The 18010-nt window shown below is 39.2% G+C and overlaps 2 protein-coding genes across 3 annotated transcripts; one reads left to right on the top strand and one right to left on the bottom strand.

Moving 5' to 3' along the window:
• Positions 1 to 109: 109 nt before the first annotated feature.
• LOC121732748 (DNA polymerase nu-like) lies at positions 110 to 10631 on the top strand. The gene is made up of 13 exons (XM_042122702.1): positions 110 to 126; positions 419 to 1492; positions 1636 to 1752; positions 2521 to 2644; positions 2812 to 3046; positions 3187 to 3425; positions 3808 to 3938; positions 4185 to 4291; positions 4475 to 4670; positions 5023 to 5177; positions 7831 to 7998; positions 9852 to 9995; positions 10253 to 10631. The coding sequence occupies exons 1-13, from the start codon at positions 110 to 112 to the stop codon at positions 10366 to 10368; spliced, it is 2823 nt and encodes a 940-aa protein (XP_041978636.1). The 3' UTR covers positions 10369 to 10631.
• A 3238-nt stretch (positions 10632 to 13869) lies between these two features.
• Positions 13870 to 15874, bottom strand: LOC121732326 (beta-1,4-N-acetylgalactosaminyltransferase bre-4-like). 2 transcript variants are annotated; one of them, XM_042122179.1, is made up of 4 exons: positions 15826 to 15848; positions 15159 to 15684; positions 14570 to 14926; positions 13870 to 14382 (listed from the first exon to the last, which is right to left on the bottom strand). In XM_042122179.1, the coding sequence occupies exons 2-4, from the start codon at positions 15575 to 15577 to the stop codon at positions 14196 to 14198; spliced, it is 963 nt and encodes a 320-aa protein (XP_041978113.1). In that variant the 5' UTR covers positions 15578 to 15684; positions 15826 to 15848; the 3' UTR covers positions 13870 to 14195. The 2 variants fall into 2 exon arrangements, with proteins under 2 accessions (XP_041978113.1, XP_041978112.1); XM_042122178.1 differs by having other exon boundaries at positions 15159 to 15874.
• Positions 15875 to 18010: the final 2136 nt, after the last annotated feature.

Raw genomic sequence — 18010 nt, 5'->3', positions numbered from 1 at the left:
CTCGAGAAGTTGCTGGCCTTTAAGCGAGGTAAGTACTGTGTGAGCAAGTAAGTGAAGTTATAAATTTTAAATGAGTAGATATGTTGCATAAGTACTTAGTAGGTACTGCATGCAGAATTTAACACGGTAAGTATTTGATTTAAGATCGTTTTCTGAGAACGAGGTATCTAGATATTATAGCTTCTACGTGTAGATAGTACCGTAACTATGTGTAGTACTATATTTCTGTTCTCCTTGCAGAGGCTGCAAGTGAAATTAATGGCGTCGATACCAACATCACATATGAATCAAGACCCCAGACGAGCAGAAAAGTTATAGTGCAAGTAGTATAGAAAATCACTTAGCAAAATTCGAAATAGATACTTTTTTTAGTCTGCGTAACTACACCACATAGTCATAATATAAATGTCGCTTTTAGGTTTAACGATTTTCCTAGTAGTATATCTGCATGCGAAATTAACAGGAAGAAAGCTACTTATTTCTCAAACGCGTCTTTCAATAAAATACCGGACACGAGTCGCGTTTCAACTACCGAAGAATTATTGTCACCTGTTGTTGTTAGTAGTAGCTGGGACTTGGCTCCCGCAACTAATATTTCACGATACGACGTGCTAGAATCACCTAAACCAACGAACCGAGTATTTAATAATAATTTAGAAAGAAAACTTTCTGTAGGCTGGAACGAATTTCTGGATGAGGACTTTTTCGGCAATTTTGATAATAGCCCTAGGGACATCGCAGTTAACGAAAAGGACAAAAATGAGGTAAGGGCTGACAAAGACGACATTACAATAATCGAAAATTATAAAGATCATACTGCAATCGAAGTTGTAACCTCAAGTCATGTTACATGTGAACCGATTCCTCCTCCGAAGAGTAGGAAGTCTACAACGAAAAACAACAAAACAGACAAAGTAAAGAAAGTTAAAAATGTAAGAAAATGTTTCCGAAAAGATAAATATAACAAAGCGGTAAAGAATTGGCTAAACGACGTAGAGAGCAATGTTGATAAAGCCATTACATCATCAGATGTTAACTACGCGAGAGAGGGTATTAACGATAAAAAGAATACGAAAATAGACAAACATATAAATAAAAAAGTGAAGAAAATAGTACAAGCTAGACTTGCTAATAAGGGAGGAATAATGAAATATTCAAAACCAAAGATGACCGACGGAACAGAAGATCAAAACTCTAACAAAAAATCATCTTCCCCAATCAATAACTTTAAACTTCCAGCATCCGAAGAAACTTGTGAGAATTTCCAGGAAAAACCACTGCAAAAAGAACAACAAACAATGGATAAACCTAAACCAAAAGAAGATGTAAAAATAAAGGAAAAGAAGGCAAGATCAAAGTTCGTAGCACCGGTGCTGACTCCACTACCGGTCAAGGATGTTACATACGAGATAGAAATTTTAGACCAGCAACAGCAAGGAAATACCTTGTTTAATTCCGAGAACACTGAAATTCTAATGGTGTTAATTTATGGGTTAGTTTGAGATGATGATGTTAATAATAATTTAAATAGACTGATTATAAATTATTTAGATGATATTCTCTTCGCTACATAAATATATAAACTAATAATTAGTTATAGTGTATATATTAACACATTATAGTTTGTTTTCCCAGTAACGGCTTCAACCAGTTAAACTGCCAGTACGCAACCACGGACGCGCCGCCCGAGGGTATCGTGTTCGGTGTCGGAGACCAATATTATTATATCAAGAATTTTACCGTTTTCTCTGAGTAAGTGCTAGTGTATTTCTTTAAATAATTACTATGCAATGGCGCAACTGAACAATATATGCTTAGTCCACTTAGTACTTCCTCGAAATTATTCCATGGAAGACAGTGACGGATTAAGACTACTTGATGCCCTAAGCAATCCATGCATGTGGGCCCCCCTATCCGTATCTCAACTAGAATCGGTCTTTGAACCTTTAGGGCCAACCCACACGTACCACACGACGTGGTCGGGCGTATATTTCGTATTGTAAATGAACTGCACCATTCACATGTACCACATTTTGCAGTCATTGTCGACCACTTGTAAAATACCGACCACATCGCAACCACGTCGCAACCACATCGCAACCACGTCGCAACCACATCGCAACGTCATTTTGTCGGTACCACAACGCAACCACAAAACGCGACACCATTCACACGTAACCACAGCTCGACGACATTTTGTCGTTGCGATGTCGTGTGGTTGTGGTACGTGTGGTTTGGCCCTTACTCTTCTGGTGCCCCCTCAGACGTGATGCCCTAGGCAATTGCTTAATTTGATTAAGGGCTAATCCGTCACTGATGGAAGAAACAAATTAACATTTGTGTTAAAGAACGATCCTACGTCAGGGTATGAATCATGATGGTAACCATATGCCAACACGATTGCGAAGCATGCGAGGTCCAAAAAATCTACATCGTCCGTAATGGTCGTAATCGTTTGAACTGGTCCATCGTGGGCTGTTGGCTTACGTGGAGATGCTGCATCATTTTATTCAATTTTAGGGAAGCATTTTGCCGCGTAATAAGCAGCAACATTCTCATCTGCTTCCACGCCAAGGATGTGTTGATATTCCTCATGAAGCACTATGACCTCGCATCGTGCTCCTACAATATAATAGATTTGAAGGTATGTGCGATATAAAGACCCTCGATTTCCTATGTTTATGTAAATATTCGTATGTTATTCTCTTTAGTAAAAAAATGTACTTAGCTCAAACCATGAGATGCGCCACTTGAATTTTCTTAATCAAACTTTCGTGTCTCGTCTCAAAGTAGCTTTGTATCGCTAAACAGGTTGGCGGAAGCCTTCTCAGTCCCGACGAGCCTCCAGATTCGTTCTCCAAGCTGCAGAAGCTCGTGGGCAGCAGCTCCCAATTCTCCATAGCGTCAGAGTGTCCTTTGCAGAAGTGCGCGCGTTACATGGCGCTGCTGAGAGAGTGCGGTGGGATTGTGCGAGGGATGCTCAAAGACGCCGGCATGTGGACGCTCTTCAGTGATATTGAGATGCAGGCGCTGCCTATTATTGCAGGTCCTTTAAATTAACTTAATTCTTTGGGAATGGATGCTGAAAAGAGATCATCAAAGTTTGTGAACTTGTTATCTTTACATACTTTAAAATGTGGTAGTTTCCGGTATTTCCCACAAATCCATTAAAATCCTTCATCATAGAAATGGAACACCACGGCATCTGCGTCAACGAGGACCACCTGAAGAAGTTGGACGCCATCTTGTTTGCCCACATGAAGGAGGTGGAGGAGAAGTGTTACTGTGCGGCGGGCAGGAGCTTCCAGATCACGTCGGCGCTGCAGGTGCGCAACATCGTGTACGGCGAGCTGCGGCTGGACGAGAAGTGCAACGTCGCCGTGCGAGAGACCGTCACTAAAGCCAAGTCCACTTCCGAGGCCATGGTATGTTCTGCTATATATATGCCACGTGACATGTCCAGTGCCCACCTTGTAGCTCCTTGTGTCAGACTATCAATATGACGTTTTCTATCTCGTTCTTTGAGTAATAGGTATGTAAGAAAGATAGCTTGATGCTGAGAAACCCAATTAATATTAATTTAGCTGAAACGGGCCTTTGATTTTAGCGTACCTATATTTTTACGCCTCGTAAAGAAATATGTAAAACATTTCAACCTTTGGGTGACACTGAATTAAAGCTCCCTGGGAAGTTTTTTACTAAAAGTAGTCATTAATACCCGTTCTAAAAGTCTTGCTTGGGCTAGAAGTCTGGTACAGTCGTCCTTTGTGGTATTGTTCTTACTGTGGTCAACCTCTTGGTCCTTAGCTTCGTCTGCTGGCCGGCGTGCACCCACTGCCGGCGCTGGTGCTGCAGTACCGGCAGCTGCACAAGGCGCGCACCACCTTCGTCGCCGGCATCCTGCACCACGTCCGCGGCGGCGTCGTCAGACCCAAATGGTGAGTGACAATATGTTAGAGCCTGTTCACGTACAAACGACCCTGTTCTGACCAACTTCGCCATAATTGTGCTTGGGAATATGTGATTGGGAGCCTCACAGGAAGATTTTCCCCATCTGTAGTGATTTCAGACTTTACTCGTTATTCTTCAGATAGCCATTTTCTGTACGGCGCGGTACTGTTAGGATAGCAGCAGAAGGAATATCAATCTAACAAATGATTGACTTATAATATGGTTATTTGCAGGGAGCAGAACGCCGCAGTGACGGGCCGCATCGCGTGCAACAACCCCAACCTGCAGGCCATACCCAAGACCTTCAGCCTGACGCTAGATCCCGAACAGGAAGGCGATGGTAAGTTCACGCGATAAGGATAAAGCATTTTTAGCATAGCAGCATTAAAACTAATTTAAACTTAATATGCTGATGTAGTCGTTCCACTATAATTATTATAAGGGCACATTTGCGCGAGTTAGAGGCAGTTAGTGTAATAATTTTGTTAGTGCTAGGACAACTAGTTTTTCTTCGTGTCTTCAGGTGTCGTGGGCGGAGCGTCCGCAGACGCGGGCACGTTGTCGTTCCGCGGCGCGTACGTAGCGCACGCGGGTCGCGTGCTGCTGGCGGCGGACTTCCGCCACGCGGAGTGCCGCGTGCTGGCGCTGGCCGCCGCCGACGCCGCGCTCGCCGCCGCCCTCGCCAGCCCGGACCTGTTCGCCGAGCTCGCCGCACAGTGGTATGTAACAATATCATTTACTATTCCGCAGACCTGCATACTAATCTCATTCGAAATATTCTCGCACAGGCTCACGCACCTCCCCTATGTAACTATACGTAAACACGTATGTCTTTTATAGGGACGAGCCCACGCACGTACGTAATTCACACGTTCACCTTACATATTTTACACGCACGCTCACACGTACAAACATTATATAAGACGGTTGCTAGATGCATGCGAATTCTATTCGAATATCGGTAGTAAAAAAGAAATTGACGTAAATTAATTACTAAAAATTTTAATTTATACACATTATAATGCGTATTATATGTGCATTTGGTCATATTTTTCATAATTATGTTTCCAGGCTGGGCAAGTCAGTGGAGGCGGTGTGTAGTGCGGAGCGCGAGCGCACTAAGCGGCTGGTGTACGCGTGCCTGTACGGCGCCGGCGCGCGCAAGATGGCCGACATACTGCGCATGACCGAGGACCGCGCGAGAGACGTCATAGACAGTTTCCACAGTTGGTTTTATATGTTTATTTATTTATTTGGTCTACAAACAAATCAAATAAATATTACACTAATTTTATAAAAAGCAGTCGACTCAGTAACAGGCAGACTCAGCATGTAATGTTATCTTGTCTACATGGAACCTTTTAAATAGTATTACTTGAGGAACTTACAGAAAAAACATTTCTACTGCCTCTTTTTTTAAAATAAAATAAAATAAAATAAATAAAAAATGTTTTATTTCTGAGTAGATTTTAAGAAAATACTTTCAGAATGTTAATATTAGCTACGGTGCCTACCACCGGTTCGGGAACTATCCCGGCGAGAAGAACCGGCGTAAGAAACTCGCACGGGGCCCACTTTTTTTACCAAAAAAAAGTGAGGTAAAAAAATTAATCTTTTAAAATAAAATTTACAATGCTGTAACTTAAAATTATACAATGTCAACATACATACATAGTAAGTCATGTACAATAATGTAGAAGTAGCCTTGTAAGCAGCCATCCTACTCCCAAGATGTGCCATCATTTATGAAATCATTGACCTTATAATAGGCTTTGGCACACAAACGCTCTTTGACTACTTTCTTAAATTTATTAATGGAAAGATTTTTAACGTTTTCTGGGATTTTATTGAAAAGGCGTATACATTGACCTTTAAAAGATTTACTGACTTTACTAAGTCTGATCACTGGCAAATCTAGCTTGTACTTATTTCTGGTGTTTCTACAATGAATGTCACCTTTGGCTTTAAATTTACATATATTTTTTCTAACATGTATTACATTATCTAAAATGTATTGAGAAGCTACTGTCAGAATACCAATTTCTTTAAACTTTTCTCTCAAAGATTCAAATGTAGACATTTTGTAAATCGAACGTATAGCTCGCTTCTGCAGCACAAATATAGTATTAATATCGGCAGCGTTTCCCCATAAAAGGATACCATATGACATTCTACTGTGAAAATAGCTAAAGTATACTAATCGTGCAGTGTCTTCGTCAGAAATTTCCCTAATCTTTCTGACTGCATATGCTGCAGAACTGAGTCTATCTGCGAGTTTAGCAATATGAGGACCCCACTGTAATTTACTATCTAGTGTAATACCTAAAAATACAGTAGTGTCCACCAAATTCATTTTCTCATCATTCAATAGTACATTGGTTTGAACTTGCCGTACATTGGGCAAAGTCAACTTTAAACATTTAGTTTTCGTAGAATTCAAAAGTAAATTATTAACATTAAACCAATGTACTATTTTTGAAAGAGTACAGTTTACCTCGTCGTAATTTATTTATTTATTTATTTATTTATTTATTTAATATTGGAAAACCAACAGCTTACAATTTTACTTAAATAGTTAAATTATAGATAAAACAAGAAGCCAATGACAGGTTTTCACCATTAACAAAGATAATCTAGCAAACAAACATGATTTTTTAACACAACAAACAAAATTTTGTGTAACTATAATTATATACTAAGGTTACAAAGTACAATGATGTTTAAGAGAATAGAATATAGAATAGAACAGTAATTATAAATCAATAGAAAATATTAATCGAAGAAGTTAAGGTTCAGTTTGTCTCTTGCATTCTTGGTCCGCAATGTATAAGGATCGAAAGAGAATTTTTTACAGACATTATTAAATTCAATGCTAGCTCGCACTAGACAGGAGTTACGTCTATAGTTAGAATTATAACATGGGATAGCTAGTGGTGGATTAAATACTATAATAGATGGGATGGGATAGATAGTAATGAGACTGTTGTCTCTTCACTTTAAAAATAAGTGAAGTGTCATCAGCAAAAAGTACTATTTCATTATCATTATCCTTAACTAGATAAGGTAGGTCATTTATGTAGACGAGAAAAAGAAACGGGCCTAAAATAGATCCCTGTGGGACACCTAATTCTATTTTGGTTCCATTTGATCTCTTATTATTGATTTCAACCCTTTGAGTCCTATTTTTGAGGTAAGATGTCAAAAGGTTGAGTGCTGAGTCCCTTATGCCATAGTGGTGTAATTTCCTTATCAATGTAGCATGCTCGACACAGTCGAAGGCCTTAGAGAGGTCACAGAAGACACCTAAGGCATCCTGCGATCCCTCCCAAGCTTCAAATATACTACATAGAAGACCTATACCAGCATCCGTTGTGGAACGACCCTTAGTAAAACCGTATTGATTTTCGTGTAATAAATTATTTGAATTAAAGTGTACCAATAGCTGTTTTAAAATTATTTTTTCAAATATTTTGCTAAGAGTCGGTAAAATCGATATAGGTCTGTAATTTGTCGGATCAGACTTAATTCCCGCTTTAAATAAAGGTATAACCTTGCTGTGCTTCATTAAGTCAGGAAAAACACCATTCTCTATACAGTTATTAAAAATCATTGCTAGATGAGGAGCTATGATGTCAATTACTGATTTAATAATTTTTGTAGACAATCCCCAAAGATCGGTGGTATTCTTAATGTTTAATAATTTAAAAGTATCAATAATGTCTTTGGGGTCAATCTCTCTAAACTTAAAATTGACATTACATTCCTTTACTTACTGAATACAAACGCCACCAATCTTTCTAGGTACCTACTGTACTTTATATTTATTATCATGATACCATACTGATACGTAATAATTATGTATTACAATCCCGCTTACAGAGTCGTTTTCGGCGCTGCGTTCTTTTGGAGAGGGTGTGGTCGCTGCGGCGCGCGGGGGGCGGCTCCGCACGCCGGGCGGGCGCGTGCGTCGCCTGCCGCATCTCACTAGCGACGACCGAGCGGAACGCGCGCACGCTGAGCGACAGGCTGTCAATTTTATTGTGCAAGGTGATTACTTGATTTGTTATGTTCTCTATAAATTATTGTGACGATCCTGCCCAAAATCATTACCTGTTGTGCAGAATTTACGAAAGCTGTACAGGTGTCTACGAAAACTGTGTAGATGTCTACGATAACTGTAGATGTCTACGAAAACAGCTGTAGATGTCTATGAAAACTGTAGATGTCTACGAAAACTGTAGATGTCTACGAAAACTGTAGATGTCTACGAAAACTGTAGATGTCTACGAAAGCTGTAGATGTCTACGAAAACAGCTGTAGTCTATGTCTACGGAAACTGTAGATGTCTACGAAAACTGTAAATGTCTACGAAAACGGTAGTCTATGTCTACGGAAACTGTAGATGTCTACGAAAACTGTAGATGTCTACGAAAACAGCTGTAGATGTCTATGAAAACTGTAGATGTCTACGAAAACTGTAGATGTCTACGAAAACTGTAGATGTCTACGAAAACTGTAGATGTCTACGAAAGCTGTAGATGTCTACGAAAACAGCTGTAGTCTATGTCTACGGAAACTGTAGATGTCTACGAAAACTGTAAATGTCTACGAAAACGGTAGTCTATGTCTACGGAAACTGTAGATGTCTACGAAAACTGTAGATGTCTACGAAAACTGTAGATGTCTACGAAAGCTGTAGATGTCTACGAAAACAGCTGTAGATGTCTATGAAAACTGTAGATGTCTACGAAAACTGTAGATGTCTACGAAAGCTGTAGATGTCTACGAAAACAGCTGTAGATGTCTATGAAAACTGTAGATGTCTACGAAAACTGTAGATGTCTACGAAAACTGTAGATGTCTACGAAAACTGTAGATGTCTACGAAAGCTGTAGATGTCTACGAAAACAGCTGTAGTCTATGTCTACGGAAACTGTAGATGTCTACGAAAACTGTAAATGTCTACGAAAACGGTAGTCTATGTCTACGGAAACTGTAGATGTCTACGAAAACTGTAGATGTCTACGAAAACTGTAGATGTCTACGAAAGCTGTAGATGTCTACGAAAACAGCTGTAGATGTCTATGAAAACTGTAGATGTCTACGAAAACTGTAGATGTCTACGAAAACTGTAGATGTCTACGAAAACTGTAGATGTCTACGAAAGCTGTAGATGTCTACGAAAACAGCTGTAGTCTATGTCTACGGAAACTGTAGATGTCTACGAAAACTGTAAATGTCTACGAAAACGGTAGTCTATGTCTACGGAAACTGTAGATGTCTACGAAAACTGTAGATGTCTACGAAAACTGTAGATGTCTACGAAAGCTGTAGATGTCTACGAAAACAGCTGTAGATGTCTATGAAAACTGTAGATGTCTACGAAAACTGTAGATGTCTACGAAAACTGTAGATGTCTACGAAAGCTGTAGATGTCTACGAAAACAGCTGTAGTCGATGTCTACGGAAACTGTAGATGTCTACGAAAACTGTAAATGTCTACGAAAACGGTAGTCTATGTCTACGGAAACTGTAGATGTCTACGAAAACTGTAGATGTCTACGAAAACTGTAGATGTCTACGAAAACTGTAGATGTCTACGAAAGCTGTAGATGTCTACGAAAACAGCTGTAGTCTATGTCTACGGAAACTGTAGATGTCTACGAAAACTGTAAATGTCTACGAAAACGGTAGTCTATGTCTACGGAAACTGTAGATGTCTACGAAAACTGTAAATGTCTACGAAAACTGTAGTCTATGTCTACGGAAACTGTAGATGTCTACGAAAACTGTAGTGTAGATGTCTACGAAATCTGTACACGTGTCTACGAAAAACGTACAGGTATTTAGGAAAACTAACTAGGGGTCTAAGTATGAGTGAGTAGTGAGACGGGTTGCAGGGTCAGCGGCGGACCTGTGCAAGTCGGCGATGGTGTCTTGCGGCGCGGCGCTGCGGGGGGCGGGGCTGGCGGCGCGCCCGCTGCTGCAGATACACGACGAGCTCGTGTGGGAGCTCGAGCCGCAGGACTTGCCGGCTGCGGCGAGTACGTATACCATCATGACGATACCAGCTATAGATACCAGAGCCTTCACAGCGAATACAACACATTGTAGTACACTCCAAACATTTTGAAGCGTCGACTTGCGTCTCGAACGCAGGCCGTCACACTCGCGCGTGAGACAGATGTGCGCACGCGAGCTTGATAGCCTGCGATCGAAACTACATTCGACGCTTGAGAATCGGGCCTAATCATAAACAGTATGTAGTAAATTATTACAACGTTTAAATTTATGTTGTCAGAAGTAATAAAGTCGGCAATGGAGGGTTGCGGCGCGCGCGTCGGTCTGCCGGCCGCCTTCCCCGTGCAGCTCAGCGCCGGACCCAGCTGGGGGGACCTCCGGCCATACACCGTGTGACTCCACAACACACCACAACATCCACAACAAGCCACTGTCCCACAGCAGTGGCAAACACTCGCCATAACACTTGCAATACGCCACAGTGCCTACAGCACGCCACAACCACAATGCGCCTCAAAATCAACCATAGCATGACAAAACGCCTGCTACAATACTTATAAATTATAATAATACCCCACGGTACATACGACATACGATATTATAAGTCTATGGTACATACCTACAATACTCTACATTATGTCACGCGCCAGACATGACTCCATGATATGCCAGGGGTTTCTTTTAACTAAGGTAGTTAAGAAAATAAAAGATCTGAAAAATTCAAAAATATTTATTGCACTAAAATTACTTTGTTCGTTATAAAGACAAATCTTAAGAATAGAAAAGAGGAAAAAATACAGGATTGGTGTTCGATAAGAACTTAGAAATAACTGTATTTATACAAAATACAGCATAATCAAAAGCCTTTTTAGCCGCCACTGTTATGTATTGTTGTCTGTCTGTCAAAAAAGTCATGAAATTAAAAAGTGGCAACATCGTAGTGTCATCCCTTTCAAATCAATCTAAGAAAAAAGGGATGACACTACGATGTTGCCATTTTTTAATTTCATGACTTTTTTGACAGACTATACATATGTGGTCATACTTTAGTTTGTTTGTCTTAATCGACAAAAAAAAATAATACATGCCAATATTGAGTCCATAGGTTTTACTATAGTCCGTTAAGAAAGAGAAGAAATTAAAAAGTCTTTTTTTTAGATTGATTTGAAAGGGATGACACTACGATGTTGCCACTTTTTAATTTCTTCACTTTCTTGACAGACTGTGTAGTCCTGTATTATCTTTAAGCAGACCTTATATTATATCTTTTTACATCCAAGTCCATAAATAATAATAATTAGCAGATCATAATATTATTACATGTCATGTCCAAACTTTATTTTACTAAAACTTATGGAATCACGTGACAAAGTAACACAGCGACAATCAACACAATGTCTCGTCTATTTTATATATTAATTCCAAAAAAAAAATAATTTCATTTCTAAGACACAAGATTTACAATGTTAAAAGTATCGTGAGCAGTGAGAATGATGAAAGAGATCAAATAAAGTGAAATATTTTAAAACTATTCAACAATGTGTGCCTTATGAATACATCAACATTCAACTCACTATCATTTACAACCATTATTCGAAACAATGTTTATTTTTACTGTAGGCCAATTGACTAGCAAAATGCAACAATATTATAAAGGCGAAAGTGTGAGTGTATTTATTACTTTGGTTTTGATTAAAAAAATAGCAAGGCGGTAGTTAAGGGTCTGGATGTTAATTCAGACCCTAAACTAAGGCTGCTTTTAGGAGTAGGATTTTCACACTAAATGCAGTACCAGCATAGATAGTTTTTTAAAATGAAATAAGGGGGCAAACGAGCAAACGGGTCGCCTGATGGAAAGCAACTACCGTCGCCCATGGCCACTCGCAACATCACAAGAGCTGCAGGTGCGTTTCCGGCCTTTTAAGAGGAAATACGCTCTCTTCTTGAAGGTTTGCAGGTCCGGATAGGTCCGGAAATACAGCTGGTGACAGTTCGTTCCAGAGTTTTACAGTGCGCGGCAGAAAGTTACGCGAGAAACGCACGGTGGAAGACTGTCACACATCAAGGTGACGAGGATGGTATATTTTTCGCGTGGGACGATGGCATAGTAAACAAAAAGTTTTGTTCGATGTTTGACAATGTCGGATTTTGATCGGACTATTTACTGTATATGCTAGTAGCGCCCTCTGCATAATATTACCTAATAACTGTACTGTATGGATAGAGTGTACCCGGAGTATGACAAGGTTTTGTTTGCGACGGATTGTTACCTTGGGCAATAACTATATTATTATGACTAGATTTTTTTTAATGAAATAAGGTGGCAAACGAGCAAACGGGTCACCTGATGGAAAGCAACTTCCGTCTCCCATGGACACTCGCAGCATCAGAAGAGCTGCAGGTGCGTTGCCGGCCTAAGAAGGAATAGGGTAATAGGGGAGGGTAGGGAAGGAAATAGGGGAGGGGAGGGTAGGGAAGGAAATAGGGGAGGGGAGGGTAGAGAAGGGAAAAGGGTAGGGGATTGGGCCTCCGGTAAACTCACTCACTCGGCGAAACACAGCGCAAGCGCTGTTTCACGCTGGTTTTATGTGAGCCCGTGGCATTTCTCCGGTCGAGCCGGCCCATTCGTGCCGAAGCATGGCTCTCCCACGGCAAAAAGATGATAAAGATGGCTGATACATGATACTCATAACTCAATATTATGACACTATAATAGTATTGTTTACATTATCTAACATTCTGGATGTTTTCATCTTAGACTACACTACATTTTGGTCCACGTAATATACCTTACTTTATATTGAGAATTTTCATGACTGAAAAATAAATATTGTGGAGTTTAGGTATTAATGTAAATGTTAGTCTACAATTTTGCTGCCATTATCTGTTTTTCCTCATAACCAAATTATTATGCATATTAATATTATATTTTGTCAAATGAGAAAAAACATGGCAGTAATCATGCAGATCTTGTATTATATTATGCTCATTCATAAATTAATGTCGACACGAATGTATTGCAATAAACAGTCTAACATTCTCTTGTAACATACAAAAAGCCTTAAAAATAATAAGCGCAAATTTAAGCTAGCTTTATAAAGCTACCTTAACATAATAATTATCTATTACTAATTAAGTACAAGAAAAACAAAATTAGATTTTGTTTTTCTAAAAACTTAAGCTTAGAAAATTTTATTGAATACAAAATTATTAATGTAAGCAACTAGCCTTTAGTGGGTAGAGAGTAAGAATATAAAAGATTAAATATCCATATTCCATATCCAATATATTATTTTTGTAGTAGTGTACAAAATTCTTACTAAGAGGATACACCAGGGGCGAGAGAAATTGAAAATAGGTATTTGAAAATGTATTGCTGTCTCACCAATCTCAAGTCTCCCACCGCAGAGCGCGATAGAGACAACACGACAAAAGTTATATGCGCTGATTCCTTCTCCAAAACTTAACCAATTTAAATACTTTTTTCCTTAAGAATTAAAGCAAGGCTTGAGCTGTGTTCCTATGTTTTATTTTTTTTGTATATTCTAGCCAGTTTTGTTTTCTGGGTGTTTGAACACAGAGGAAAATCTGGTTTTTTTTTTGGGTTTTTGGACGTTCTTATCTTTTTTAATATAAAATTATGAAAAGAAGAAAACATAGGGACATATATAGTATAATAGTAGCCATAGATATTCAGGAAAAAAATCATAACTCTACCGGCATTATCCAGGGAGGAAACAGGGGACAGCGTTTTTATGGAAAAACGGCGGTGTGGACTCCTCTTAATGCTTCAACTCCCAAGCGGTCGAATTCGACCGCGATAACAATAGATTTCCACAAATCCACTATTGAGGGATTTAAGCTACCTTTTTATTTGCTCCACAGCCTCTAGTCTTATATAAACAGATCTATTCTCGCAATATCATCATGGTTATACATTGTCTGTCAAGCAACTTATATGTTTGGCTGTATATTTTCTTCTAACATAGATACCTTTGTATATCGGATAAATGTCTGATATCAGATAAATGTCTGTGATACACATAACACACTTTGTATCTTTTATTAGTAAGGGGCTAAATTAATTTAAAGTCTCACTCATAGGTGTGCTAGACTAACACATCTGTACATAGTATTCTTTTGTGTATCATAATATAAATGTAAGTGAAAAAATGATAGCATATATTGGAGAAACTAATACTATCCTAGCTGACTATTCTGTATTATAACTTAACTCCGATAAGTGTGTACAACCTTTGGTCTTTGACATTGACGGACTCATACCGCACGGTGTCCATGCCGTCTCTTGCACTACTCTCCAAGTTCTCTTGCATTATCTTGTGTCTGTCGGCATTAATAGCTTCCTGCTTGTGAGGCAGCATGCTGTACCTGGACATGTGTGGTGGTAACCTGTAAGTGAAAATGTAATGTTACGTTAGGTTTGATCTCATGTAGGATTTTTCCTCTAACAAAAATTTTCTTAACCTCCAATATTATAAAAGGTAAGCAGTAAAACACATATTATACACAAAGGGTCTTGAACAAAGATTACTGAGCAGAGTATATAATAATGCATATATGTACCACATAAACTTACCTCCAAATTAGAAGGTTATGTTTGAGAATTCTGGCAGCTAAATCATCATCTTCTCCACCCCAGCCATTAAATCGGTTAGAGAAGCCGTTGATCTGCACATATTGATCTGAGCTTATGGCCAGCACTCCACCCACTAGGGTGTCGTAAGGCAGGACAAATCTGAACTTGTCGATGCTGGCACTCATGTGTCGAGGTTGACCGAGGCAGGCATACAGGTTACTCTCATCCAGTGGCAGCAGGTCAACATCGTGGAGGATGAGGCAGGGGAACTTGTCTGCGATGGCATACTTGGCTCCGATATTGTACAGCTTGCCCTTGTTCCAGGGTTTGTCATCCTCCTGCTCTATTACGTAAATTCTGAAAAATATTTTGCTCTTAGTAGACAATTGGTAATATTTTTAAGGAATGGTTACTTAATCCTTAATAAACAAAATAGCTGTTATCACTCTACATAATTTAAATAATATAGAGCGAGCTGATGTATTTTTAAATAAAGAGATTAAACACATATTTTAATATACAAATACTGGAAATTAAATTCAAGAAAATATTTTAGAGACTTACGTTACAAATATACTTAAAGACTTACTTGTAATGTATGTTTTGTTTTCTTAAGAAGTTGTGCATGTACGGCACAAACACATCCAGCTGGTTCTGTCTGTTCCTATAAGTGACAAGGAGGGCCACACTGATCAAGGGTCTGCAGTTTTCTGGCATGTAGCTTCCGCTGACAATTCCATTCGGCATAAACTCATTAAATTTTTTAGGCAGATCCGTGCTGTCAACAGTCTTTGTTTTATTAATAACGCTGCCATATACACAAGGGGGCTTGTTCTCTTTTCCAATCTTTGGATTAACGGCAAAAAGTAGGGCTCGCTCTACATCTTCCAGAGGAATATAGTTGTATCCATGTGCTGCGAATAATTGCACCAATGCTATGAGGCCCAGTACGACGCAGCCGACGGTCGTGGGACGTCTTCTCAAAACTTTGGGTATCCACTTAGACATTGAGATAGGAATAATTTTGAAACTACAACTTCTATCAATACGTCGACAGTGGTACCTACTGTTGACCTTCAAATAGTCGCTTACATTTATATGTCTGGACTAAGTCACTAGGGAATTGTTTGAATAAAATATTTGATAAGCAGCTGTTGCGAAGTGGAAAAATATACATCACAATTCACAACAAACCACTCCGACTTTTTATGGGCACTTTTAAGTGTAAAGGTTATATTTACTGAAAAATTACAAACATGAATGAGTTCTCTCCACACAAAAAACTTAGTTTTACTTTGCTTTTGAAAAAAAATTGATTCGCAAAGCACAATATGCAAAAATCTGAAAAACAATCGAAAACATACGTTGACAGTGACAAGTTATAACATGACACATTTTTTTTTCTTCTTATAATGGCACTTCGGCTATAACCATGGGCCATGGCCAGTGTCGAGTATAATATTATGGCGGGAAACCAATATTCTTTAATACAATTTTTTCTATATTATCGTCAGGTCCATAAACCTATAATGCTATATATTATGTCTATGGTCAGGTCAGTCAGGTCTAAAGTCTAGTCAAAGTCTAAGGGTATGCGCGCACGGGCAACTAAGTTGCTCGGCGATTTATTTGTCTCTTGATCAAGTCTAGGAGCTAGTATGAAAGTGCGCGCACGTAGCGACGCAACTCTGGGCAACTTTTTCGTTGCCCCGCCCGCGACGCAACTGTCTCCTTCCATATTGGTTTCTATGCAAGTGCACGCACGGGCAACAAAAAAGTTGCCGACTGGCCAGTTGCCACTCGACCGCCGCTGCGTGAGTTTGTGTGTACTTGCAGCAATGAGTTTCTAAAATACTAGAGTATTTTCGACACTTATTCTAAAGTAACAAAAAAATTTTTTTGGGTATGCTCTCAATTTCACAAAACTAGTATAAAATTTCCCGAGAGTCAGCCGATCGCTCCATAGTGGATGCACCCAATATTCTATTTTTCGACGCTTTCTTCGGTTTTTTATAGCGAGTGTAACGACCACAGCCGTCTCGACCAAATCCATGTTGATGACTGTCAAGAAAAAAACTGAAGAAAGTCGGGTTGCTGTCGCTCTCGTGCGCGCACCCCGGCTACATGGCAATTATTTTTTCGAAAGAGACAAATAAATCGCCGAGCAACTAAGTTGCCCGTGCGCGCATGGTCTAAGTATAAAGTCAATACAGTCAAGAAGTCAAGTCGGTCGATTCAGTAAAGTGGACGCTTTACTGAAACTTTCGATGGAGTTTTGGAGGGAATACAAAAGAGCACGTTTCTGGTTATTACATCACTTTCCCACACTTGTGCACGATAACGAATATCTAATGATTAATATCCTACCAATATTACACATTAAAAACCCAGATAACACAATTTTAGGAAAATAATATTTAAAAAACGCAACATCACTTTTTCACATTCTCCACAAAACTCCAAAACATGACAAATATTTTTTGGCACATTTTTTTTTAAATTGGAAGTATCAGGCATAAAACCATATAGAGTGAAACATTGACTTTTTTTTCTTTTTATGAAATAAAGGGGGCTAACGAGCAAATGGGTCACCTGATGGAAAGCAACTTCCGTCGCCCATGGACACTCGCAGCATCAGAAGAGCTGCAGGTGCGTTGCCGGCCTTTTAAGAGGGAATAGGGTAATAGGGGAGGGACGAGGGTAGGGAAGGGAATATGGGAGGGTAGGGAAGGGAAAAGGGTAGGAGATTGGGCCTCCGGTAAACTCACTCACTCGGCAAAACACAGCGCAAGCGCTGTTTCACGCCGGTTATCTGTGAGCCCGTGGTATTTCTCCAGTCGAGCTGGCCCATTCATGCCGAAGCATGGCTCTCCCACGTCAAACTGATACTGTCCAATCACTAGATATTTACTCATAGTGCAGTCATAAATAAAATATGACTTGCAGAGTCATTTATGGAAGTTACTTTTCTATATCCTACTTATACTTTTTTCTGGAAAACAAACTACTATTACCATAGACTTATTTATATATGTGCATTCTAAGTTTATGACTATTACTATGATTTGAAGATGTGAGTGGAAGAACATGTTATGTAACATTTTGTAACATAAGGATGTTTACTCATTTTCCCCTTAAATTTCAACAAAACTTGTAACTTATGTTAAAATATAGACTTGGAGGAGTTCAGATTAAATTGTAAATATTATATTCAGAAACATAGCATTTCTTAGCGGGGGCCTGGGCCCCATATAAAATATAGGAAAGGTTAATACTTCTATCTAGGTATATCCCCTTGAAAGGTTGCCTTTTGTACTTTTCTCATATTTATTGAATTTATTAATAAAATTCATAAAATATGAGAGGTCTGGATTTTGTTTACTGACGACATTGCACATTTATAGTGTACCACAAGGTTGCCTATAAATAACTATAAACTAG

This window comes from Aricia agestis, chromosome 12, assembly GCF_905147365.1.
Source record: "Aricia agestis chromosome 12, ilAriAges1.1, whole genome shotgun sequence".
Lineage (NCBI taxonomy): Eukaryota > Metazoa > Arthropoda > Insecta > Lepidoptera > Lycaenidae > Aricia > Aricia agestis.
The sequence above is the reverse complement of the archived record's forward strand: the minus strand, read 5'-3'. Positions and strand labels throughout refer to the sequence as shown.

Bases quoted from the DNA above. Each gene is read 5' to 3' on its own strand.
- LOC121732748 (XM_042122702.1), top strand. The intron at 3,047-3,186 runs GTCCTTTAAATT...CCTTCATCATAG, and splicing joins GGCGCTGCCTATTATTGCAG to AAATGGAACACCACGGCATC. The intron at 5,178-7,830 runs GTTGGTTTTATA...TCCCGCTTACAG, and splicing joins CGTCATAGACAGTTTCCACA to AGTCGTTTTCGGCGCTGCGT.
- LOC121732326 (XM_042122178.1), bottom strand. From the start codon at position 15,577: ATGTCTAAGTGGATACCCAAAGTTTTGAGAAGACGTCCCACGACCGTC. The intron at 14,927-15,158 runs GTAAGTCTTTAA...AATATTTTTCAG, and splicing joins AAACAAAACATACATTACAA to AATTTACGTAATAGAGCAGG. The intron at 14,383-14,569 runs GTAAGTTTATGT...TTTCACTTACAG, and splicing joins CATAACCTTCTAATTTGGAG to GTTACCACCACACATGTCCA.